The sequence below is a fragment of the Scomber scombrus genome, chromosome 5, assembly GCF_963691925.1.
Source record: "Scomber scombrus chromosome 5, fScoSco1.1, whole genome shotgun sequence".
NCBI classification, from domain to species: Eukaryota; Metazoa; Chordata; class Actinopteri; order Scombriformes; family Scombridae; genus Scomber; species Scomber scombrus.
The window spans coordinates 20029740-20057159 of record NC_084974.1 but is presented as its reverse complement, the minus strand read 5'-3'; the positions used below and the strand labels follow the sequence as shown (position 1 = coordinate 20057159).

The following is a 27420-nucleotide window of genomic DNA, read 5'->3' as shown; positions in this document are numbered from 1 at the left end:
CTTTGTGTTTAATATTCAGTTCTTACAGACCTCAAATTTCTGATGGCTATAGGTCCCGATTTGTGTTGTTGGCCATGTTATTCTTCACTATATGTACTCCTCATTTATACAATGATCACAACTTTACACTGAGATTAAAATCAATAGATGCACAATGCAAACATCACTGCCTCCTTCTACAACATGTTTACCTTCAGGGCACAGTATTGATATCTTGTGATTTGGTGATTCCTGTCACTGTAGCGGTCCAGAGGTGTGAACATGATACTGAAAGGGCCGGCCCACTGACTGAAGAGGATGAAGAGGTGATGCCGCAGGCTCTGCTGTGGAAAAAGGAAGCGCCTGTGGTGCACTGGGGTGGGAGACAAACAAGCCTGTTATTGGTTAGCTCATTTAAAATGTAAAGACATCTTAAATGCTTAAACTATGGACAAAAAGTGAATTTTCCAATATAGTAATCATTCAGTGTAGACTTGTGAATGCTTGGCAACCAATGAGTCATCACCTGTCCTTGCCTGCTCTGTCCTTAAGCTGCACTATTTTTGGAACTACTCCTCTTGGGTTACGTCCAAATCAAGATCAATATCAAGAGTCTTGAGCGCCATGTGCTGCGCTAACCCCAGCCGAATGGAAGCCCATTATGTAATTCGCAATCCACAAATGGATGAGAAGGATGGGTGGATTGCATTAGGCATCCATATAAAACAAAAGTATAACACAAACAGTTTTTATTCGGTTATCAATCAGTCTGCCCTGCACAGCATTGTCTGGTCTGACAAGAACGGACTGTGAAGCTGAACTAATAGAAGGAATTTGATCACCTGGTACACATTGGATGAGATTGGCCACCATGGCACTGAAGTGAGCTCGGATGTCCTTCAGGATCTCTGCATCTTTGTCATTCTCAGCTTCCAGAAGCATCCGGGTTAGATCCACATACTCCAAGAACAGAGCGCCCAGAGCGAGGGTGTCACGTTCCAGAGCTCCGTTTGTACTGTGGGATCACAGAGAAAACGGAGACGGCAGTGAGACGAAATCAAAAACCAAAGAGAATGTAACTAATATATTAAACACTTTACTCTTTAATATACAGTAAAAGTCAATTATATGGTGTTGTGCTCCTTTTCTGTGTACTGTGAGTGTGACATTGTCCAGTGTGGGGCTGTATTGTGTCAACTTCTGGCACACTAACCTGTCACTGATGACACCTGCATCAGCAAGCAGCTCAAAGATCCGCAGCAGCTGCAGTCTCAGGAGGTCTCGTCGCTCACGCCGCTTCTTGTTCTACAAAAAATTCATTTCGAAAAATCCTTAATGAAAAATGGCTGTACTTATACTACAGATGACATCTTTCCTTTTTGAGATTTTCTGACACATGCCAGCTCTCTGGTGAGGTCAGGCCACTGTGTACAGTACTTCATTAACAAATTAACTCCAATTGTACCTACTTTATATCATATACTCCCCTGCAAATAAAATCAACCAACCTCAGGTCTTCTTTCCAATGCTTCTTTCATTAATGGATGTAGCTCCTCCACAAGTTCCCTGTGTGCAGACAGTGAAAATATAATCTGCTGTAGTAATTAAGAAACAACTAGTAAAAATATTTAGTGGACGAAGTTGCAGTAAAGCTGATTTTCCTTTTCAAGGAAAAACATCTAAGCTGAAAAAAGTGATTTCTAGGAAACAATTTGGATGTAAATGGCAGCAAGAGAACACTTTATTATAATCCTCTGTTCATCTCTCTTTTAAATCCACACAAATACAGGTCATCATGGACTTAATTATGTGGAAAATAATGGAGTGTGCTCTCCAACTTCCATTTCAATGGTTCTGAGACAAAAACAAAACTACAGCTTAAATCAGCAGTCAAAACAAGTTATTATATATCTTGAACACAATTTACGTCGATAATAAAAATCACATGAAAGAATAAAAAACAAATCATCAATTGTAACAGGAAATTTGAATTGAAATTGGTTTGTTCAGGCAAATAAACAAACTAAGTGTAGAAAATTTAAATACCATTCTTTGATATACCTGAAAACAAGGGAATTGGTACGACCAAAGCCCAGAACTAATGATTCTGTCAACTCAATGCTCTCTGCCCTCATCAGTGGAACCAACTGCTTCAGAAGCCAAGCCACAGATGGGCTCCCGATAACCTGAAACATCAAACACCCACAGTTCAGTCACACAAATAAACCTCTCACGGTGCTTGAGCACACTAATTACACAAGGCCGCCCAGAGATAAGTGTCTGTACAGTTGAAAATATATCAGCTTCCTGGTCCATTCATGTCAAATAGCTGCTGTGTAATTTGATGCTTTGAGTTTGAATGTCAACAAGCTCCATATGAACACCTGATCCTGCAGAGACAAAGCACTGGGGGAATTAATAAGGCCAGAGGACAAGGAGGCAACAACCTTGTTATCGTAGCTGACACCGCTGTCGGGTGTGGCGGCTGTGATCTCAGGTGTCGATGCTCTCAGATGGCCGGGGCTCATGATACTGGGCTTGGCCACCCCAAAGCAAAGGATCAGGTAGTTTCTCCACAGGGTTACGTAATTGTCTCCACTGCCAGAGGTGCTGGTTTTCTTCGCATACACGGGGTTACTGGTGAATCACACAAAACATAAGTATCCTTAATCTTATCCAGGCTACTACAAACAGAGGATCTTGAGATGTTTTTTATATTCAATGAGGAACTAGTATCAGGTAGTTATACTTAAAACAAGAACACATATAAGCAGGAAATAAATAAAGAAGAAGTGATAAGATCTCATGTTCCCTTTTGAACTCACTGCAGGATTTGAAGACACTTACTTTGGATCTACCAGGGGCATGAGCATCTGCATTCGAGTGAAGGCGTAGGGCCAGGCGTAGCTCAGAGCTGTTGGACAGTGCTTGGGCAGGTTGTCCTGTCGGAGGAGGCTGTATACACACAGCACCCAGGGGTCCTTCACAGACTGGGCAAAGATCCACACATGTGAAGGGCTCCTAATGTCATAATGACTGTTGACGAGCAGTGCATTCCACTCCACAAGCCACTGAAGGTCCACATGGTGACCAGCTTGCATGGCGGCCTGTGAACAGCGAGTGGCACAGCAGGGTCAGGGGTCATGATGAACTGACTAATTATCCTTATGCCTAACATGAATTATTTAAAATGTGAAAAATGAGCAAGGCGGATATAACATTCGCTGCATTATTCTGTTCTCAATAAATTTGTATTCTCAGCGTCATGTTGTCAGTCTGATGATTACACAAATGAGAGAAGTCAAAGGGTCACCAGCTGTTCACTTCCAGCTGTTCATTCATATTTTTGGACATGTTAGATAACCAAACTGAGCTTCAATTGCAGACTCAATGTAAAAAGCATTGTTTGGTGGTGAATCCCTACATGGCTAAACAGTTCAAAGAGATCTTTTTTATACAAGCAGCTTGAGTTTCTTGAGTTGGCACAATTAATATGCATCTTACTTTTCTATCTGGAAGTCAAATGACATGAAATTGTTGGTGTGTAACGGAAATGTAAAACATGAGGAAATAAACTGACAGACACACCTTGGTTGAGACTCCAGGTTAAGTTTGGAGTGAAGCCATGGAGTAAAATTACAGACAACTTACCGTGTCAGAGACTGCAACGTTGACAAAACTCTCCAGGATTACAGGACTGAGCTGGTCCATAATCTCAATCATTGCTTTATCATCATCCTGCAGTTGACAGAGCATAAAATCACAGTCTGTACACTGAGCTACCAAATTCTACTATATTCTGTCACCTCAGTTTTGGTTTCTCTCAACTTACTTCAGACTGTCCGATGGTCATAAAGAGACTACGTATCTCCTTGAGTATGGCGATAGCCAGTCTGCGGGTGCTCAGCTGACAAGAACAGAGCAGAACAAGCGCCAGGCCCTCAACAGCATGCAGCACTGTGGAGTGAGGACCTCGCTCTGCAGGCATCTTCAGATTTGAACTTGTTTGCAGCAGCTGTGACATCACAATAAAACAAAAGCTGATTTATTGCAATCATTTCTGGTTTAGTGCCTGGCATTTCTACTTAGATTGCTGACTGTTATTTAAAAGCACTTGTCACACAATAACACAAAAATCTGCCATTACAGACAGGTGGTTAAGGTACAAGTGTGTACCTCTGCAGTGTGTATCTTAGCAGTGTCACAGCTCTTTCCTGGGACTGCCAGGGTGAGTTTCCACTGTGTGAGCAGTTGCAGCAGTAATTTGAGGGAAGTATCTAACAGCCCCTGGTGGGTGTCTTGGACCTCACGCAACAGGAAGTTAGTGAATCCAAACAGGACGTCGTCACGCCAGTCAGAGAAATCCACCAGCAGACTTTGTAATGAATTCTGAGCTATGAGTCGTAACTCATCATCCATGTGAATTGTCAATCTGAAAAAAAAAGACAAAGAACATTTTTTTTTTGATAAATGCAGTCTCAAGCATAAAGTAAATCCAAATTACTTCATGCTTATAGATTCAGATTAATTTAGCCTAAGGATTTTTTGGCAGGCAGGATTTTTACAGTGTAAAAACTGTATCTCTATCTCTATTAAACAAAATTGACTTCCTTCAACAATATAGCTAGGAAGTCAGTATTATCTCCACATTTCATGACCATTATAAGTTGTATATTTATTTAGAAAATAGTATTATAGTGGGATGTAAACATAAAACACTGTGTTTGAGATAGACTGTGCCAGCAGGAAATACAGGTTATTACCCTGCATGGCACTTGAAAATCTGTCAACAACTTTGAAGTTTCTCCAAACACACAATAATGACACTTGATTAGATCTCTGCTTAATCAGCTTTGCTAGGCTTGGTCTTCCATATAAACGGGGTTGCCCCCAAGACAGCAACTCACCGAGAAAGCAGGTCTATGAGCTCTGGCTTTGACATCCCATCAGGCAGGATGCGAGGAATGGCAGCAACACATGTCCTGAACAAGTCGATCTTCGGTTTCCTTTCACCTCTGAAAAGATCAGATTGTAATTTTAAATGCAAAAGCTGCTGCAACATGTTGAACTGGCAAGTGTAAATTGATGAGGTATTGTAATAAATAACTGGATTGTCATACAGTTGACAGTTGGCAGGAGTTAATTAAATTGAGGGCTAATTAATGATGGCACAGTAACCGCATTTAACACTGCTGTGCTGAGTCCCTGAGTTTGGTTAACTTGAAATGTTTTGACCGTTAGGATGACAGAGCAATAAGCACACATACGTGATCATGTCCTCAGGCTCCTTGTTCAACATCTGAGCATTAGTCATCATCATGCAGCGTCCCACCTCCTTATCCAGGTGTCTGAGGATGTTGTCAATAGCTTTACGCACATGATAATAATACTGTGACATCCCTGGAGAAGATGACAGAGGAAACACTGTTATTAATCAGAGGGAGTCCATCTAATTTGGTGCTAATGGTGTCAGTGTTATGTAAGTCTGCAAAAGCATGACATTTTCAACATTCCTGACCAAGGTCTGCTTCACTCACCGATGACTTTGGCCTCTTCATCTGTCAGCGTTTTGCTCAGGTATGTCTTCTTCACTCTGAGTGTGTTCCCAGAGGGCAAAGTGCAACCAGTGTTAGGCATAGCAGGTTCGCCGTCCTTCTGCTGCAGTTTATCGGCTATGACCAGGAATGCTCTCAAACCAATATTCATTCTCTGCGGAACAAAGAAATGTTATGTTCAGCTGTTTGTTATCAGATTTAAAATGTTCTATGTGATTATTAGTCCTGCTGGGCTTTTGAAAATGAAATTGAAAGACCACTTCAGCAGAGAAAATTAATTGTACCAAAAGTTCCTGCAGTTCTTGCAACAGTGGGACTGTTAAAGGCATATTTTCAATACTTTTGCTGCAGTAAACTTGGGACTGTCCTCAGTTCAGGCCAGGTAGTGGTCCATATTTGATTTTATCTGACTGCTAGTAGCTAAGATAATCAAACAATATTTATAATTTGATGAGGAATGGAAAATAGTTTTTTTGTCTCATTTCATCCACAACCCTGTAGTACAATAACTAATTATTGTACTATGAATCAATCTAGCGAGCTTAATCAAAAACAAGCAAACTATTACTAATTTTAGGGATTGTTGTTTATTGTGACAGCCACTGTGTTTGTTATGCTTTGATTTAAAATATCTTACTATCTTAGAGATAGTAGAGATAGAAGATGTAGATATTTGTAATTGGTGGAAATATCAGCTCATTTAAAAAAATGACAATGTGGATGACTTTAAATTGACAAAGAACAAAAAGTATTGAAAATACAACAGTTTTCACTATTAAAATGACATGTTGCAGCCCTCTTTAACCTAATTTCTATTACACCAATACTTAATGCAACAGCTGAAGTGGACTGATTTGTTTATAAAGTGTAAGTAACATGTACCTCTGGATTAAGACTAAAGGCTTTTGCAGGTTTCCCAACACAAAGAAGGTCATAGATAATTTCTTTCATGGCAAAATCAAGTCTTTCCTGCAATGAAATACAGAGAAAAAATATGTTAAACAGTCATGAATTTCGCAATATGTCATGTCAAGTGTTCAATATTGGTTATAATAGGTTATGACTGGGAATTACATGAAATATGAATTGTTACAGTGTGACTTAAAATACAGTACAATACAGTACAGTACAGTACATCCTTGTTTACCTGTGCAATAAACTGGATGATTTTGACAAAGATATTGAGAGGCATGTCTCTTGGTACCACACTGCGTGATCCTTTGGGAAACAGTGTTGTCACAATAGTGTTGAGGCGGCTGTGGACACAGAAAAGAATTAATTATGAAAACCCTCATTGAACACTTATTTAAACCATAGATGTGTAAAATTACAGAGAAAAACTATATAAAATGTGTATTAAATTGTCCCATTTTGTACAGGTAACCCAATTGAGGATCCACTTGGACAGAGGCTTATTTTAAGACTAGTTTATTTTGGGCCTAATTAACACATTTGAAAAGTCTGGCTTGACCCGTTTGGGATTCCTCAAGTGGGCTCAAGGCTCATAATCATGTCTGTAAGCTGCTGATAAACCTGTGGGCCACCAGCACTGACAATCTGCTGCAGGCCTGACCCCAGGCCTGTACTCTTGTGCGTGTACACAGAAAGCAAAGCATTCCTCTTTTCCAAACACCAATAAAATCAATAACAAGGAAGGGTGGTTTGGTGTAAAATTTCTACTTAAAATAACTTTCCTGTTCTTCCCTTAAACCATAAAATGTTTTCAGGTGTTTGTTTCAGACCATGGGCTTTATCAGCGTGTTTCTCACAGTTTATAAAGGACGATGTTTTGTTTCATGCTCCCTTGAAATGAACATCCCCAGTAAAGAAATCTATAAAAATAAGAAGGTAGATAAGAATTTAAACTACTTACCCCTGTGTTGCAGTGTTGCTCTCACACTTGATTCTGATCATGTAGACCCACAACAGACGATACAGGGACTCCAGTGCAACGCGTGCCATTTTAGGGTCTCTACTCTGTAATAAATGTACATTGATAGTAGACAAGTCAACAACAGAACCACAAAACCTTTGCAGCCAATGCGACACTTTAACTTAAATGTGACAAATCAGTTTTTTTGTTGGCTATAATATAATAAGAAAACCGAAAATATCATTACTGTAATCACACTATGCTTGTATAATATATTTAATGCTGATGAGGACAGTTAGGATAATTAATGCCTTAAGTCTTAAGTACACCGTTCCGATATCAGATATTATGTAAGACAACCAATCTTTATGAATCTACATATGTCCTAAACAAAGGCTACTGTGATCTGAGTTACTGACTGCTGCTTTCCACATTACATTACCTTCAGATTTGAGAGGCAGTTGTTAAGGAAGACATGCCATCTGTTGAGGAAGAACTGTTTCTGGCTGACGCACAGCAGGCACGTCACCAGCGGGTAAAAGGCCTGTGTGGAGAACAGCAAGTGTTCAGATTTATCATTGTTTATCATACATGGCATTGTTAAATAGCTTCAAACTGGCTGAGAAAAAAGGCTGAACAGTTCTAGTTTCCACATTTCATGTTTGAGGTTGTCTTTTAAGAGCATAATTTAAGGAACTGTGAATTATCTGCAAAAAAATCTGCATAAGTGTTATTTAATATGTGAACCAGTTTCTTTTGAAGACAAAATTATGTTTTCTCCTTTTGTAATGCTTTCTGCTGATGATGCATCATTCATAAAATGTGTCTGTCAGCCATAATCGCTGCCTCAGAGGAGTCTAGACATTCTGTAAGAGCAAGTTACTGTTCCATAAGGGTTATTGTCTTTCCATCTCAGTATAAAGTGCAGTGTAATGCTTTTTTGAAGACACACATATGCTTACACCGAGTGCACTTCTCTTTTTATGCTTTGAAATGGCTGCCTGTCTTCCTTCATAATTTATTTCTAGTGTGGACACTGAAGTTGCAAGAGAACATTACGCAAGAGTGACCTTGAAATGCTTGAAGATTCACAGATACCACAGGCATCCAGGCTATCTAAACATGCAGCAAAGGGTGTCAGAGTGAAAATGGAGGTGGAAAACACAAATAGGCACTACATTCTGTGTCAGTTTTGTTTCCTATAGGATAACTGACCAGCGAGTGCTTCTTTCTGGAGGATAGGTCCAGGGTTGTGTCGTACAAACTGTCCACAAAGTTCCGCAGACAGGGAACGTTCACCTCATTCTTCACAGCCTACAAGAACATCACACACAGTCACATGACAAGACAAGTACCATTTTCCCCCCATGAAACCAAAAATATTCTTTCATGTATGTGGTAAAACTTACTGCTGCAACAGGAACCAAGATCTCAACAAAGAGACCAGCCAAGGCATGCTTGATGTCCTTGTCTTTGACTTCTAGGAAGTAGTGAGCACATTCCTGCGTAAAAGAGAATGTCACATAGCTTAAAGCACAAAACAACTAATATCACTTTCTATATATGAGGAGAGTGTTAAGAAACTATTCACCAAAGAAGTTAACACATCTGATACTGTATGGTCAGATTTAAACGTAATCTACAAACTGCGTGCCAATAAAAAACACAGTCATGGTCGAAAAATTCCTGACATCTTTAAGTATTGGTGAAATGAGCCTTGAATGTTTTAGTGTCAATTTTTTAAGATAACATGCAAACAAAAATCAATAAATTGAAGAAAATAGAGCATGAAACTATAGAATATAGCTTATAATCATAACTGAGATGATGTAGATAAAGTTTAAAGCTGGTTAATGACAGTCATTTGCAAGCCATTTGAAGTCTGTTGTACCTGCATGAACTGAAAAGAGGCTTCAAAATCCTCGACGGGATACATCTTAATTCGGAAGAACTTGACCCCCATGATGAGGCTTATAGTACTCTGGACTACATATGGACTCTGCTCTTTCTGCCGCTGCTCCTTTAGCTCAGTCATAAACTTCTTCTTCACAGCAGGAAACCTAAAGAAAAAAAAAAAAAAATGAGATTCTATATAAAGACAAGCCTGCATAGCTCACTCAGACAAATCCCAAATCAGCACTTCCACAAAAAGTTTCCTCTACTGAGATGTGACGCATATTCATACAGTTACAACATATTCAGGGAGCATACCTCCCAAAAATATCATCTCCTCTATATTCAGACTACAAGTCTGCGCCCCAAGATGAACTCCTCCTCTAGCACCTGATCCCCTGCCCAAATTGAACCAGAGATGGGATTTTTCAGTTGGTCTAAATTTAGAAGATAATTCATCATGAGAGCTCATATGAGCGTATCTTAACCTCTTCCCTGGTGGCTATTACTGTGCTTGCAAAAACTGAATACAGCTGTTTCTGCATTTTGTTGAATGCGAGGAGAAACTGTGTGTTAGTTATGTCTACGGAAACAAACAGTGAACTGCAAATATGAACTGTATAAAAGAAAGAAACAATCTCTCTGAAGGTATTCCAAATACAACAATGAGATTTATCAGAATAATTTTTGTTTACACTGAAACTCTTGACCTTTGAGTTTTCTAACATCAGAGGAAAGTAAAAAATATCTGTAAAAGCCTTTTAGTAAAGTGTCTCCTACAGGAAATTAAGCAGAGCACACTTTGGATATTAGGTATGCAGTGTGCTCACCAACCATATCTCTATTTTAAGGGTTTGTTCCCTGCTGCAATGATCTGAAAACTTCAAATAAACAGACATCAATTTCCAGTCCTAGTTTGGTGTGAAGAGGACCTGTCCAAAAGTGTGTCGTCCTTTCAGTATGTTCCAGTCTCTTGAACAGGGGAATGTTTTGCAACAAGGCATTAGAGATGGCAACACACTATCATGATGTGGCATGACACCAATAAAGATTTAACCGCCAAAGGAAATGGATGGAAAGAAGGAAGAAAACAGTAATATTCAGTAATATTATTATACTGCATTTCCATCTTTGTTAACTGAATTATTAGGCACCAGTGCAGTAATTATTTCAACATTACTTGGATTGGGCCAATACTCCTATGACTTCAGCATAGAGGTCTGCTACAGTGTGCATGTTGCCAGTGTTAGGACCATGATACCTGTGAGAAAAAACACAAGAGAAAGAAAAGTAAATCTTTTTAAAAAACTTTAAAAAAGAATGAAAGAAGGAAGGAACTGTGCTGGACAAGAGCTTACCCCTCTTTGTATCTAAAGTGCTTAAAGGCTAAGTTAATGACTTCGTTGACCAAGCTGTCAAGGACCGGGTGGAGCGGCATCTAGTTAAGAATCAGGAGACACAATAGCAGGATAATGAATGTTCAAAAATAACATGTTCACCCAAAAAGCACCCAAGATACATTTATTTTTTGCAATGCAAAAACTCAAACCATTGAGTTTTATATCATAGAGTAATTTTGTGAGAGAGTTGAGTCACCTGTTTCAAAACTTCTATAAGTACAAGAGAGAAGATGAAGTCAATGGCCAAATCCCTCCTTTCAAGTAAAAAATCTTTCTGCTGCTCATCACTGTGTAAAAAAACAAAAGCAGCAGGTTTGCTATGATCATTCAGCGTGTGTGAGTTTCACATTTTGTTTCGTCACAGTTTTCTATAGGTGACACATTGTTGCATGAAGAAATTAATTTAATGATTCTTACTTTTTGGACTTTGTGTTGGCTCTTGGCCGGTACTCGTGCAACTCTTCCTCTAGTCCATTTTGTCTTTTGTACCAGTCAAACAAAGTGCGCAGGATGGAAGGAAGACAGTACTCAGCCAAAGAACTCATGGAGCTTATCAACTGAAAGAACAAGACATACATTGCGCTAATGAATGTTTGCATTTGGCAGTTAACATACCAGAGAAAGTGATAACAATCAGTGTTTCCTTTGTTTATTTGTACAGCAAATTTCAATAAAAAATACAGCAGCACACAAGCATTCATGAACATTTATTGTAAGCTTTCTTATGCTTGTAAAAAAAGAAAGCGGTTAGATAATATGAAGCATCTCTTGAGTGAAATCCAATGGTACATTAAGGTAGAGGGATGAGAGTAAATGGTTAGCTGGCCGACACTGGGACTGTGTGGAAAGACAAGGTGCCCATGGGGCAGCCTTCATCAGTCTAGGGGGAGGGAGAGGGAAAGGAAGGAACGGGCTGGCCAGGCCGGGCTGGGCACACAGGAAGGGAGGAGAGTCTGGTTGTGCCGGGGAACACAGCGAACCCTTCATTCAGCACGAGGCTAGAGAAGAATCCTGGCTCTGTGTGGCTGCTGAATGGCCTCAAGCAGCAGCACAAACACACCCCTGTGGCTGTGAAAGAGCCTTCTCTGCAGAGCCACAAACCTGCTAGACACACCTAGCACAGAGTCACTGCCAGCTCACAAGGTAAACACTCCTGCCCTTGACTGGCTCTGAAAGACCTTTTTGGATGTGAGCAGGGCTTTCACCCATCAGCCTTTTCATGTTACAGTGCATCACACAGTATTCAAGATGTGAAAATTGACTCGCCTGTTTGCTCATAGTGAGAGGAGAAACACGCTAGCCTTTTATATCAATTCTAAGAAAAATGTGGAGATACAAACTAATATGCACATACAAAAATAATCATTTTTTGTCTGCTGTTAGGCGGGTCAGTTTGGTCTGTAAATACTAAAACTCAATGAATCAGCACCCGCCGGGGAAAAGGCCTGGCTTTATTTTTTAATTTTTCTGTACAACATACAGCAGTAACCAGTCATCAATGGACTATCTATTTTAATTAGCTGCAGACAAAGCTGAAGCGCGCGCGTACTTTACAGAACGTTATAGTTCATAAGTGTTGACGCTCACATCGTTATCTTTATAGTTATAGTTATTGTTCTTAGTGTGGATGGCCTTTTACATACCTATGATCATATCCAGATCCAACCTCCCTCTGTATTTTACTGGTGAATAGGACACACCGGTGTATAGGACACACCCCACTTTTCAATGAAAGAAAAATCGCTTTTAAGGTGTGACTTATACACCGTTTTTTACGGTATTTATCTATCTTTGGTTGTAATATCCTGGGCTTCACAGTACTTACTTGGTCGAACTGAGGATCTTCTCCCCTCTGCAGTGACTTTGTTAATGGCTTTTCCTGCAAAACAAAGAAAAAAATGGGTTATTTTCCAATTTTTGTTGGTACTAGCAAAGTTCTCTGAAGTTTAGTATGAAGTTCATAACTTCATCCATGCTGTCTGAAAAGTGTGTGAAGTATTTTTGAACAGGGATCCATTACAGCCCAGCTAATGAGAGAGCCATCAATCAGTCTGATGCTTGGATGGCATGAGCAGGCTGGGTCCGATATTAAAGATGGGACATTCATTACGGCTCCCATTATTACAGTCTTCTATCATCTGTGATAAAGGCCTCTGTGGGGGATTAAGGCTCAACATGCTCTTCTCTGTTCTGCGGATAGTTTCCTGGTAGCCGTACCAAATCGTTTCACACTGACACATCTTATGTAGGCTGAATGAACTGAAATATTACGAGCTGTTAACCAAGATGGAGTCATAAAAATGCTGCACTGCCTGCAGAGTTGAAACTATTTGTTTATTCATCAATTAGTCGCAAAATTAATCTCTAACTCAGTACATAAATGCCAAACATTTTCTAGCACCCAGTTACTCAAATATGAGAATGTCATGTTTTATTTGTCCTCTAACAGTGAATATCTTTGGGTTTTAAATGATATTTCAAATAAAACAAGCAACTTGAAGAGTTTCAGCATTGGGAAATGTATTAAAATCTTCTGCGCTATGTTGAAAACAAATTCAAGAGTCATTTTGAATATTATTACAAAAGCTTCATTGCTGTTTTATATTGCAGATATTACATGCAGCTTTTGGGGAGAAGCAGCATCACTTTGGTGATGAAGAAACTGGCTGATATCAAATATTTAGTATAAGTCTAACATCAGCTGGAGCATGTTTATATCTACAGGGTACAGAAACTGCTTTATTTGACCTTTTGCTACCCTGTGTGTCCAGATACATCCCGGTTGTCTTGTTGGCTACATCACTTACTTGATGATTAATCTAAAACATCTAACTGTCTGACTTGTCTGACATTGACATTGCGTGGGCTGATGGTAATGCCACTCTCTTGCTTGCAGCTGGAATGCTAGCTAAGCCTTAGATGAACCTTTTAGTTTTTGGGCAAAAACAATTGCATCTGAGGAGCCCATCTGTGCTAGAGTGACAGAAAAGTCAATGGCTCTTACACTGTGGGGCTTTAAAGGATTGCGTTACCCTGTGTGGTGATACAGCAGCAACTGTATTTAATCATCAGAATTACAAACAGCATTTCTTGGAGGTGAATTTTTGTAGGTTTGATGTCAAGCATTTGGACCCTAGATTATAGAAAAATATGGTCCTTTTTTTTTTTGGTTTGGTCTGCATTTGATTAATATTGACTATAAATCATTGAACATGACGGATTCTGTAAAAATAAAATTTGTGACAATGAGGATGAGCAGGGTGGACAACTGTGTGCCAATATCTTCAAGGTACGGTTAAAACAAATTACTCAATCAGTTTTCCACTGAGAGGAAAAACAAAGAGAGAGACATCCTCCCTGCAGTCCTCTGGAGAGAGGCACATTAAAACGAGCTGCACACTTTCCCTGTGGTAATTATCACTTCCCTGCAGACCACGGCCAGTGACTAACAGCTTCCCATAAATCACAGCCTTTAAAACTGGAGACAGCAGTCTACAGCAGCCTCATTGATATAAGACCCTAAGTAAACTCATAGTATATCAGACCTGTTCAAACCACATGGAAAGGGGACTATATGTAGTAAATAATGTAACGCTGCCTTAGCACATAAAGCAAAAGGTATGGTGACTACTGCTGAAAGTATTTTAGTTGGAGTGAGAGACTTTTCTTAGTAAAATGGATCAGTTAGTCATTTATAGTTGACTTTCAGTAGTACTTGTAAGATACTAAAGTGGTCCTGGGAGCAGGTGGTGAGTGGAGCCTGCATTAACGCACACAGACTCTTCCCGTCTGCCTGACTGTCTGTCAACAGAATTATTTATGACAGCTGTTGTTGGCCTCACCGATCAGCTTTCAACCCTGACTGGGCAAAAACTCCTCTTAATGGCTGCCTTTGTCTTGTCTCATCTAATTTTCCACTATTTCCTCATTAGTCAGTATTTTTGTCAATATATAGACATGGGCAGGAAACAATAGTTAGAGAGGGAGGCTTAACAGTCAGTTCCAAATAGGCCAGGGCTGCAATTATGTTCATTATAGACTGATATACCAATTATATTCACAATTAATGAACTATTCATTAATCGTTAAAATGTCAGAAAATAGCTGAAATGACTGTAAAGACATCCAAAAGCCAGGGCTGGCAGCTTGTTTTGTCCCAACAGTCGAAAACTCCCAGATCATTATCACATAAGAAAAGAAAAGCAGGAAATCTTAACAAGTGAATAGTTGGAGCACGAGCTTTCCGTTTATCAACCAATTGATTATTAAAATTATTGTTTCAGATGTAGCACAGACTTTATCAAATATGTGAATGAATAACCTAAACCTCCTTAAGGCAGATGTATATTTATGTTGGTGCTTTCCCAAACAAATGATGAAGATTTTTAAAAAAAACGCAGAACTGAGTCTATTCAGAACTGAGTTTTTAAAATCTAGCTTTACATTTGAGAAAATTCTCAAACTGGAAAGGCTGAAGAGTCAAAATGTCATTATTTTGAGTTATGATTATTTTCTTTGTTACAATCCAATGCACGTTGATCAGTCCACTCTACTGAGCAGGGAAGTGACCTTTCCCAGTAAGGAGATCAATCACTAAATAAAACCCAGAACTCCTATTTTGATAGTTAACTACAAAAATTGTAACATTTCATTCAGTTTTTCTATCTTACAAAGCTTAATTTGAGTGAATCCCTGACAGCCAATTATGTCCTTATTTTCATAATTGCCATGGTGTTCAGATACGTAGCCAGGACTCACTGGAAGTAGTGCAACTCTTAAAACTGTTCATAAACTGTTCATTTTAGATTTCAGTCTTAACAGCTGCTAATGTGATGAAACATGTTTTGTCTCCATCAGTTCTGAGGTTCAAAATTTAAAAAGAATACAGTATAGAGGAGGTGACTATAACTCTTCCCTGGGGTTATTACAGCAGTATATTTCCCATGCTAAACTCAGCTGAAGATTGTAAATACTGAAGCACGCACTATGAAGCTGGCTAAAAATTCCATGTTTTGTCCCAAGGCTTATTTTTTTCCTGTGCAGATAGAGCTGGTGATTCACACACAAAAAAGCACACCTACAGCTGACAGCAATTAAACATGACAGGGTAGTTAACATCTCCGCTTTAGTGACTGAGACTCAGTTGCATGCCAAAGACCTTGACAGTAATATATATCTGTGAAGTTAAAATTGCTAAGGAAGTCATTAGCAGGAGTCAGGCTGTCAGTTGTCACAAAAACCATAAATTAATCTGGTGACACTGGCTGTCTTTTTGGGCCTCCAACAATAGAGGTAACTGCACTTCAGTTATGGACCTCATTTTTCCATTTAATGCCTCCTTCTACTTCTACTCCACTACTACTAGGGAAACTAGTCCTTTACTCCTCTATTTTTACCAGCTTGTTGTCAGATAAAACAATTAAAATAACAATATATCATAAGCTATATTAAACAATTAAAGTTTGCATTCTGTGTCTATACTGTATGAAGCTCCCTTTCACATGTCTATGAGTTTGTTATCAGTTCCACCAAAGAGACATTTTCCCCCTAAACTTCTTAGATAGACCCCAAACAGTAAGATGATCCAATATCTCTAAAAAGAAACCACAAAAATAACGAAAATGCATTTCTGTGAAACAATGAATACAAGTTTGCACAGCAGAACTTGTCTATGTGCATTAATGTGTCAGTAATACCAATCCCATAATGTCATATATAATAATATATCTATGTTCTCAGGGGCTATTTTCTGCAGAATAAGGAACTTTTGATTTGTTAAGTACATTTTAGCAATAATACTTTTATTTAACAATATTTTTTATTATGTTTACTTCTATTGGAGTACTAGGAAGGATCTGCATACCTCTTCCACCAGTGTTTGCAATTCATTGCTGTCAAACCAGCTATTGTGGGCCTGTGTGTCGGGCTTCCTGTCTGACCTTGTTAGAGTGGTTCACAACCTCAGGTTCAAGACTCCCATTAGAGGTCACAAAGTGATTAACGAGTCAGAAAATAAAATAAAAAAAGAGGAGAAAAAAAACTCAACTCTACACAACACAATGTTTGTTGTCTTTTTTACATTTTTCAAATATTAGCTTTTTTCTCACTGTATAATTAAATACTGTTCTGTAAAAATCCATCTTTGAACTTCTGACAAATGACAGACAACCTTCCTTTGACAAGGAGCTAGTAGATAGGGTTGTATATTAAGGGGTCATGATCAAAAATGGTTGGAAACCACTTTTATAGAACACCTTATATTTACCTGATAATACCAGCTACAATTTTTGCTTTTTCCTCATATTTTATAGTAATAGGCACTTAACAATCCCAACACGTCTTTAAAAAGAGAAACAGAGCAACCTCAGCATTCACCAAAGTACCAAACCCTTCAGCCACTCTGCTGACTCACCAGCGGCTCAGCCATGATGATGCGGATCTTGCGCTCAGACATGGTGGTGAAGTTGGCGAATAGGCTCTTGAGGACGTACTCGCCCGGCTTGCTCTCCGGGTCGATGCTGATGGGCATCATGGCTGGAGGACCCTTCTCTCCCTGAGGACAGCAGACTGGAGGGATGGGGGGTTTACTGTATCCGTTCCCCACGGGCGAAGCTGCAGAAGCAACAAAAGAAACATGAGATGGGAAACAATTTTGTCAAGTAAAACATTGCCATTTCAAGCACAAATGAGTGGGACAGGATCAGCCACAGATCTACTGAGAAGTTTCCAAACATGGACATAAAGTTCCCAACATGTTGAACATTCCTGAGGGAGACTGTCCAAAGGGCACCAGCTTGCCCTGAGTCTGCTCTTTCTTTCCTACTGCTACAGTGCACAGCGCGCATGTGGAAATTAAAACACCATGGCCAGCAGCTGGTGTTTTCATTTCGTACCAAGGATGTCATTGCCCTTTGAGGGAAGCAAAAATCTTGTGCATGTGACCATCTTTCAGCCAGTGTTGTGATGTGGCCCACGTTTAATTACGGATGGCTTGGCTGAGGCCATAAAACCGCATGAACTAACTCACAAGTTAAATTGTACCTCAGTGTTACACTCTGCTGCCTCCGGACAAAAAAATCCCTGCTAAATATAGTAAAGAACTGCATACAAACATCTCATTAGAGCAGTGAAATTTTCATTTAGCTGGAATCTCTATAACCCCTAACTGCACGTTCACCTCACAAACTGCCATACCTCAGATGTGTAAAATATTCAGAGAGGTTTCTGGACAGACTGAAAAGAGTTACTGCCTGACAATGACAGGCACATTTACTTCAGCTACTGGACTCTGTGTGTGTGTGTGTGTGTGTGTGTGTGTGTGTGTGTGTGTGTGTGTGTGTGTGTGTGTGTGTGTGTGTGTGTGTGAGAGGATAAATGACAGGACAGAAATTCACAAAGGCAGCAGCGAAGTTGAAGTACAGCCTGCACTGTGTCAGACACACATAACATCTCTCAAACACCAGACTTTGTGGTCAGCATTTTAGTTTATTCCTTTGGTGTTAAATTATAGATCAACATCAGAGACTGCAGAAGAAAGCTAGTTTAATCAGGATACCTAAAGGCAGGATGAACACTGACAGCGAAGCCGTTTATGTTGAGAACGGTTATGTTATGTATTCAAGTTGAGACACGCCAAAATGCAACAGCACAAGTTAAACAGAGGAATCAGATAACTGCTAATTTAATTTAATGGTGTCTATAGTCTGCCAAAAGAGGGACCAAAAGCAGAAACATCAATTTTCTCACAGATCAAAGGTCCATGGGATGAAAACAGCTCTAATGAGTTGCCTAAACTGTTTTACTCAAAACTATTACCTCTTTACTGTCAGTTAGAGGACAATGTAAGCAAACATTGCTGAACGACACAGGTGAATGTGGAATAGAGATTATACAAATCAGCGGCTGTTGTGGAGAGCAGAAAAAATGACAGGAGTTGAGCATACTTCTAATCTGCATTTTTCTATACTGTGAGAATATGCAGCTCTGGCAAAGCTGCATAAGAAAGAAACACTGTGGTACCAGAATCATATCTTTCAAGGAATATCTTTCAAGGAATGCCCAGCATGTGTGACGATCTCGTATGGCTTTCAGAACATGCTTCTCTCATTCATGGCAACTCGGCACCTACCCAGGCCCTTGATGAAGCTGATGACGCTGGCCTTACTCCAGCACACAGCCGTCCCATCCATAGTGGGGAAGGAGGATATAGTATCCAGGGTTGTCCTGAATTAAGACAAATGCTCGCTAGTAAAATCCACCAATGTCCATGTCTTGTCTGTCAGCTGGCTCTGTCCTCCTGGGCATAATTTCCATGGCTTACAGAGCCAACAGCGGGTGTGTTTTAAAAAGTGGGAGTAGTGTTTGGTACAGGAGACCAAGCAGTCTCTAGTCTCTCCCTCTCTCTCTTTCCCTCTCCCTCCCTGAGCTGCCTTCTGCTATGGCTTCCTCTAGCCTTGTGACCATCCAGTGGCTTCCAAGAGTGAAGGTCAGGCAGGAATTTTTAGCTGAGGCAAAGCACAGTGATGAGGTCCAACATGCTATGGTGGCATAGTTGTGTGACTATATTTATCCCGGGGTACACACTATACTGACAGAGCAGCCCTCCCCTTTCCTCCACCTCTGTGATCCTAAAGCACGAGGTACATACCACCAGTGTAAACACAATTCTTGATCAGACACTGCTTTAGTCCACTCCCTTTAAATTGAACAGAGGCAGCTTGACTCTTAAGCAAGTTAAAATCTGTGAGCATAATGCTTATTAAGGAAAACCAACAGTCTGAATTTTAGATAACTCTTCAGCAACAGAGAGTCTGTATGCAAATCCATTTGATTCAGAGAACATTTTACAAAGTATAGCATGTTTGATGGACATCTCATTTGCACTAAACGCTGCCATGTTAGGAGATGGGAGGTGAAGAAAGCGACTAGTGTGCATATCAAGCATTTTTTCTTGCTCTGAGCGATGTACGAAGACTCAGACAAACGAAAAGGGGCTTGGGCACAGTGTGCATTACATCATCGCCATGCTGAAAACAAACTGAGCATGGTGGTGCTCCCTAGAGGACAATACAAACAAGCTAACAAGTGTCTCTCTCTCACACACACACATGCACACATACACATATGCACGCACATATACGCATGCGCAAAGAAAGCAGTTCCCTACATGCATCGATAGAGACTGTCCCACTGAGTAAACAACCACTTTAGCAGCCGTTTGTGAACAGAGTGGGTGGATATTTAGATACCGCTGACCTCCTTGACTGGACCAGAAATTCCCGTGTCAACATAGACCTCTGGGAGCACTTTGTCCAGCTGCTGTGAGAATCATTGACAATGCATTTCTGTGAGCGAGTAGTGGGCAATGTACACTCTGTCAGGGCCTAACATTACCATGTAATACTTGCCAACACCAATGTACAGTATTAACATTTACTCTCCCAGACGGAGTATAAAAGGAACACTGTTCTTACTGTAGGTGCTCCACTAAAGGTTAATGTTAATACTAAAGTTTAAGTCATGTTATGTAATAAGTGGAAACCTTTTGTTGGCTGTTTTGGGTCATACATTTTTATGTCAAATATCCAGATGTACCCAACTAGCTATATTTCCATATTAAAAGGAGAAAGGGAAAACATCATTAAACATTACATTAAATGTATGACTTAAACTGCTAAAAAGTAGCACTGATTTTTGTGCAAAGTATATCATTTCTACAATTAATTACAGCTGCAAATCTCTCCTCATTTATCTGGGAGGCTATTAGGAGTTGAATTTTTAACTATTTTTGCTGAACTGCTTATCAAAAGAGGAGGCAACAACTGGAGCCAATGGAGTATTATCCTGATACTAATACATTATCACAAGTTCACAGTTTGAGTGTCTCAAAAAAAAAATGGGGAGAGTGAGAGAGTGATTACAGACCTCTGTGAAAGCAGATTAAAATGTTGGTCTCAAACTATTGACCATCAGCCCTGTTTTAGTGAGCTGACATCATGCTGAAAACTGCTGCCTGCTGTGAGAGAGTGTTTCAGGCCATTTATATAAGTCCTTGTTAAAACGCCTGCATCTGTCTCTTCCAGCTGAACACAAGTGGATTTGTCTATGTATACCTTCTGAGCATAAGCAATGCACTGCAATCTTGGTTGAACAAAGGTAAAACATAGAAGTGGAATTATAAAGAATGTGGTCAAATGTAACAGATATACAACAGAAGAATAGATAAAAATTAACAATTCAATACAAAAACCTTAAAATAAATTCTGCATACTTGCATTTCATAACATAAAACTCAACAACATGTTTGAGCACTCATTAGAAGAACACCGATGTGTTCGGCACGCTGCAGCTCATTCCCTGCTCTGATTGGCTGACAGTGGACCGGCCTTCAGGCAATTTGAACACCAGACCTGACGCCGCTGACACACAATGCCAGTTCTGTGCTGCTAGTTGTCACTGTTTTATTAGAGCTGGGCAAACTGACTTGTAAGAGACCAGTGCCTGAGGGCCATGGCTTTGTTTACCTTGTGGTCACAGGACAAATAGTAATTAATATACAACAGGGAAATACATAATGTTGGTTCAAGGGCAGTAATTCAAACAGATAATTTTTCATAGTCAACACTGAAAGCAATACATACATTTTTCCTTAATATTCAGCAGCATCATATCAGATTTTTAAGGCCCAACAACCCAGTGTTTTTACATTAGTTTTCATTCGGTTCTGTTTCTGTGTCATCTTTTGATTCATTACATAACATGTAAATGGGAGATATGAGAGAGATGAGATTAGGAGATCACATATTTAATGAAAATGTTAAATGCAGAGCCGTGGATGGCTGCAGATATAGTACAATGACTGCCTGTGCCTTTATCAGCAAAGTGACCCACTGTGAGGATTATGCAACATCATCAGTAGATGGCTCAATGTTGAATGTGTAGACAAGGACAGCATGTTCTACGGTATGTCTTTACATCCACATTCAATAGATACACACAAGCTATCACACTATCTGGGGGGAGGGGAGGAGGGCGAGGGGGGCGCTGACTTGCTCCCCATTCCTCACTTTAGATTTTTAAACATTTGTACTTGACAGATAATGCTTGTAAAAGGGTTTAGAAGGAAATCTATACCACAAGTGCTTTGTAACGGTGCAGAGTTGTTGTTTTTTTTTTTTACTTTATTCTTTTAAGTCCACCTCTCATATCTTAAAACAGAATTATGCCATGATCAGAAACAGGAAGGCATCCAGTCTCACCCTCATGGGCCTGATGGAAGGCAGTGGAGCCGTTACCTCTGGACAAAACATGCAACCAAGCTGAACCTCCACTAATCCTATTACTGTGTCCTGGCACTTAATAACAGCTATTTAGACTCTGTCAGAGACTCACAGACTAAACTAAAATAAGGCTTCAATTTAAACAGAAGCAGCAACAATGACATGCTGAATCACCATCACCATCAGCAGAACATAAACATGTTACTTAATCTAGGTGATGTTACTGTATGATGGTGACTGTGTACAATGAGCAACTTCTTAGCAAGTAGCTCTTACTAGATACTTGGAGGAAGTCCAAGTTACTATATGTTCCTGGCTGTTGCTATGAGACAACATAAAACATTTTGGAAGTGTGATGCTCTATTGCTAAAAGTATAATAATTCCACGTTTGCAAAAAACTGGCAAGCTAAACTATAAAATCACGCTCGGCTCAATCGGCAACAAGCAACAGCACGTCCTTGTCATGGACCACAACAGGAAAAAGAGGCTAAAAAGTCAGATTTCCCGTAGAGTTGCAGCCTCAGTCAGTTAGTCAGCTCTGTCAGCTGAGCACAACAACAACAACAAGAGACAAACTCCTACTCACTGCCGCTCCATGATTTCAGCAGGGATTTGATGCTGATTTCAAAGAAGCCTGAGTCCTGCTGGCTGGCCATGGCTGCAGCTTCCTGTTGAGTGTCCCCCCTCTAGTTGTGGTTTCCCTCCAGTAGCAGCAGCAGCAACAGCAGCAGCAGCAGCAGCAGCTGAGCTGGGACCAGCAGGTAGCGCCTGCTGTCACCTCTCTGTGACGCACACAATGCCGTTGCGCTGACGAGACCCTGAGAAAACACACGAGCACAGCTCTACCCCGTCTCTTGTGTCCTGTCCTTGGCTAACAGCCCTCTGTCTCTCCCTCCCCTGCCTCTGCTACCTCCAACATCTCTCTCTATCTCTCTCTTCCTCTCTCTCTCTCTCTCTCTCTCTCTCTCTCTCTGTAAAGCTGTGGCAGGCAGTGGGCGGCAATGCAAGCTCCCTTTAAATAACTGCACGGAGGCTGAGAGTGCAGGAAGCAATCCTCTTAGCACAGCGCAGTTAATAATAACTACTGTTTGTCTGCATGCAGGGCCTGATAACGATGACAGTGTTGGGCTTGTGCGTCTTTCAGCATGACTAGGAGCATCTGACAGGCCGGCACCACTGACAGAGGAGATGGAGAACGCGGGAAGTATGACACATTACAATGTCTGGGAGACCAGAGGAAAGAAGACACTAAAGTGATCAGTAAGCAGCTGGGATTAACTGAACACACAGGGGCATCTACACAGGTGCAGGGGGCTGACTGTTGTTTACTTCTTTACAAAAGCAACGTTAAACAATTGTGGCAGAAAAAGGTTAAATATTGCAAAGTTCTTTGGTTTTTTAAAATGATTTTCTTTCTTTTTAAGGCTGCAACTAATGATTAATTAATTTGGCCATCATTTTTTCAGTAAAATGATTCAATGTTTAATGAAAAAAGGGTCAAATGATACACAGTGGTCTCCAGAGCTCTATATGACATCAGCATACTGTTCAGTATGACCAACAGTAGTGCTAGGCAATATCTACATATTATGATATACATACATACACAATATATTACATATACAATATTATCTCAAAATCGTGATGTGAACAGAAAACAGAAAGGTTGAGAGAAAAGTGATATAAAACACTTCAAAACAGCATGATCAGCCCATAATCCTGAATGAAGTCAAATAGTAGAATTGACTAGTTGTCTTCTAATAGTGCCATCACATTATTCTTACCATACAACAAGTAAAATAAAAATGAAATTTAAAGTGTCCAGTTGCCTTTTCTGAGCCTTTGACATCTCTGATTTATTTTAATCCTAACAACACTTACATATAAAAAAGATGCATGTCTTCAGCCATATGGACTATAAAACACATCCTCCAATCCCCCTTCCTCTGCTGCCTCTCATCTCTCTTAGTGTAATCCTATCAGAACTCTGTCTGTCCATCAAGCGACAGCCACTTGACCTTCATTACGTAACACTCTATGATGGAGAAGCCATCACTGGTTGCAGACAGTGTTTGGTAAACACACATTTCTGAGGCCTTTATACCCAAACAGCACTGTCTCGCTGTTCCTGTAGCAGTGACGTAAGTCATTTAGTCATACAGGAAATATTTTTAGTTTTGTGCACTCTAACAGTCTACAGCTTATTCATGTATGATCCCGCCCTCTTTCCCGCAGCAGTGACTGTGTTTTAATTTTGTCAATAAACCACTTTGCAAAAAAGAGCTGTTGTACCTTTGTGTCATCATTTATGGGTGTTGTGTTTTTCAGTAACTACACTTGACTCATTTAGTCGGACTGCAACAGATGAACACTCCAGGGAATACAGCTTTTACATTATGAGAAGACCATGACCAGTGATAATGTGTACTTTACAGAGCTGCTCTGCTGGTTATAAAAATATTGCATATGTAATCTGCATTAAAGGGGAAGGACCACAAGTGAATTCACAAACTGATGGACTTGATATCAAACATATCACTCTCATCACTATTATAACTATTGCAAAGAGTAATGTCAAAACAGTGCAATACATACAAAATACAAGAAATGTTATGGGGGTAATAGGTCCCTACTAGTAATAGAAATAAGTCGCATTCTGTATTCAAGAATAAACATCTTAGCATATGGAAAATTGCTTTATTAAACAGAAGGAGTAAACAATTACAGTGGCTTTGGTTGTTATTCAGTCTCAATCTTCAGACATGCCCAGTATGATTTCCCATTAGCAAATATCTCTCCACCCTAAAGTAATTGCCATATTCAGTCTAAGTACTATACAATGTACAGAGGCTGTGCTGCATAATCCTGTGTGTAAAAACACAAACTGTACACTCAATCATTACTCCATTTGAAACTAAACTGTTCTCATATAATGTGGCAGTTTTTGCAGTTCATGCTCCTTTCAGACTGATGTAATATTGAGTCAAACATTTGTCTAATTGGAGCAAAATTGGCTTAATTGTGGGGAATCACTTGGCCTATTATGGTCACAGAAACAGAACTTCATTACTGGTAACAGTGATCAGCCCAAATGGTTCACTTCCCTCACTTATCCATCAGCCATAATCTGGTCAGTCTGACATGTCCAGTAAGAGGCCCTCCGAAGGGCAAACAGTTATGTAATTCCCCCGTTGAATCATTTTAGATTGTTTTCAACAAGGCTGCTAAACAGGAAAAGTCTAAGTAGAGGCGGACAAATAGACGCACCTCAGACTTCCCTACGTCTCAAGTAAGATAGTAAAAATAGAAGAGGCAAAAAAACACCAAATGTACAGTTAGTACTCTTTCTGATAATGAAATATGAAAAGTAGTATAAGTCCAAAATCACAACACAGATCCCTAAACTATTCACTGTTTATCAAGTTTATCAAACCCACCTGTCCTGACAAGCTGTGATTCATATTATTTTAGAAGCAGTAATAACTTGTCTGAAGGACTGTCTCTCAGAGACTGGAGCTGACTGTAGAAGACAGAGATGAAACAAAATATGCACTCTTTTAAAACAGATATACACTGTCAAAGCAGATCAGAAGAATATGTAATGAACATGCCAGAAACGACAACTGCATGTTTGTGTCACGACACATCATGACAACCAGGAGTGTGTATCATGAAAATATCTCAACTACTGCCACTCTGCAGAAACCTAAATATAGTGTTTACGGCATAACACCCTATCTGGATGTCTCTAAACTTGTCAAGCGTAACTGCTGCCAAACATTTAGATGTAAAACAGTGAAAGTCTGCTGGCGTATTGGATAGGATCTGTGCTGCTGCTTAGGAACTGGGAGGGAGCTACTTAAGTAACACTCTCATAATTACGACATTTTAAGGTCTGTTTATTGGCAGCAACACGAGCAGTCATGTTTAGTCTCAAAGCAACATGTGAATGAGACAAATCATTCTGAAACACATCGTAATCACAACAATTATTGGAAACATTTTTCCTTAATCAGGCTTTCATGTATGTGGACAACAGCTCTGACAAATTAAGCACTTTTTAAAAGCATTATCAAGCTCTGATGAAGGTGAGGAATGTGAGGTATGTCTGTTCATTTGAGCTATCTTTGTGGTATCAAGCTCAGACTACTCTTATTCTCTGCCCCTGGTGCGCCTCGTTTCTATGTGTTCCTGTCTTTTGCTCGTATATATATATATATCGGATCTTCTTATTACACTGTTTCCTTGTTTCTCCTTTTTTCCCAAGACACAAGGAGAAAAGTAATTTTGGAAAGTGAAGAGAGACTATATTGTGATAATGACCTCAACTACATGATGTCCAAAATTATGTAATGCACTCTCCCACTGTCTGAGTCCATTATTAACTAGTCATCAGATTCCTAGGTAAATATGACAAATACAATGGTGAAGTGAGGTATTTCACAAAGTGATGGCAGTGGTGGATGAAAAGTGTCCAGGATCAATCTGCTGCTACTGCCTCTGCTGTATGTTTTTTATGATTATTTATAAAAAATCACAGATTCAAAACTGAATTCTTGAGGTGATTACTTCAAAGAGTCAAAGCAGTACCTACTTTCAAGAATGGTGGGCCTCTTCTTGTGGCGCATCTTTTTAAACTTCCCTCTGAAGTCCCTGGGTGGGAATGGATCCAGAGGTAAGCTGGCAATGCGCCCAAGAACAACCTCATCCAGTCCCTCAGAGCAATCCGTCTCAATCTCAGCCATGTCTCTCACAGCACTCTCCTCTGAAGACATGTTGGATGGCAGGGAGCCCACAGCTACTTCTATCATTCTTCCAAAACAGTCATTTGAAGCTCTGCCAGGTTTTTCTCTTTTTTTTAATGTAGTGTTCAATTTGTGTCTTCCTTTTCCTTCCTTACAAACTTCTTTCTTGTGGTGGAGCAGCAGATTTCTGCTGTGCAGAGATGCAGCCAGAGCTGTCAGCTTCAGTCTGCTAATGTGTTTTAACCCCTGCACTTGGCAGGGCAGTTCGGTAAGTTACAGTAACATTCATGAATTGGACAGGTATTGGATTACTTAGACAGTCCCTCCTCTTTTCAGCTAAAAAGCAAGAGGCAGAGAAGAGAGAGGCAAAGTCATGAGTAAAGAGGGAGGGAGAGGGAAAGAGAGGCAGCTCTGACAGCTACAACATCCCCGCCTACTTTATGCCCACGAGGCATTCCTGAATAAATATCCTGTATTTGTCTTGGAGACTACACATTAAAGTCTAAATAAACATGTTTTCCTCTGATAGTGTTAATTTCCCAATAAGATGGACTAAGCCAATTTAAGCAAATTCAATTATTAAATTACTGAGCTCTCATTACCAGCATAAATAAGAATATTTAAAAGTTGCACAATGAGTCCTCTTCATAGTCCGAGATCTTTGACAGAAAAATTCATCCACATGCACTGCAGGA

At 39.9% G+C, this 27420-nt stretch overlaps 1 protein-coding gene across 2 annotated transcripts in view; it reads right to left on the bottom strand.

Moving 5' to 3' along the window:
• Window positions 1-27159, bottom strand: part of LOC133980880 (protein furry homolog) — a 47641-nt gene extending 20482 nt beyond the window's left edge. Inside the window, exons 1-27 of one of the 2 annotated variants that reach the window (XM_062419724.1) lie at window positions 26575-27159; window positions 17113-17312; window positions 12526-12579; window positions 11118-11257; window positions 10897-10987; window positions 10659-10738; window positions 10481-10561; window positions 9299-9467; window positions 8817-8909; window positions 8623-8721; window positions 7850-7951; window positions 7408-7511; window positions 6682-6790; window positions 6417-6503; window positions 5517-5688; window positions 5247-5379; window positions 4887-4994; window positions 4156-4411; window positions 3812-3994; window positions 3631-3717; window positions 2827-3086; window positions 2427-2616; window positions 2041-2165; window positions 1488-1545; window positions 1193-1284; window positions 822-994; window positions 192-352 (exon numbers count right to left, since the gene is read on the bottom strand). In XM_062419724.1, the coding sequence (XP_062275708.1) occupies window positions 192-352; window positions 822-994; window positions 1193-1284; window positions 1488-1545; window positions 2041-2165; window positions 2427-2616; window positions 2827-3086; window positions 3631-3717; window positions 3812-3994; window positions 4156-4411; window positions 4887-4994; window positions 5247-5379; window positions 5517-5688; window positions 6417-6503; window positions 6682-6790; window positions 7408-7511; window positions 7850-7951; window positions 8623-8721; window positions 8817-8909; window positions 9299-9467; window positions 10481-10561; window positions 10659-10738; window positions 10897-10987; window positions 11118-11257; window positions 12526-12579; window positions 17113-17312; window positions 26575-26791 (3624 nt within the window). In that variant the 5' untranslated portion in view covers window positions 26792-27159. Of the gene's footprint in view, window positions 1-191; window positions 353-821; window positions 995-1192; window positions 1285-1487; window positions 1546-2040; window positions 2166-2426; window positions 2617-2826; window positions 3087-3630; window positions 3718-3811; window positions 3995-4155; window positions 4412-4886; window positions 4995-5246; window positions 5380-5516; window positions 5689-6416; window positions 6504-6681; window positions 6791-7407; window positions 7512-7849; window positions 7952-8622; window positions 8722-8816; window positions 8910-9298; window positions 9468-10480; window positions 10562-10658; window positions 10739-10896; window positions 10988-11117; window positions 11258-12525; window positions 12580-17112; window positions 17313-22566; window positions 26509-26574 lie in introns of those variants that run through there. The other variant, XM_062419723.1, reaches the window with a different exon arrangement.
• Window positions 27160-27420: the final 261 nt, after the last annotated feature.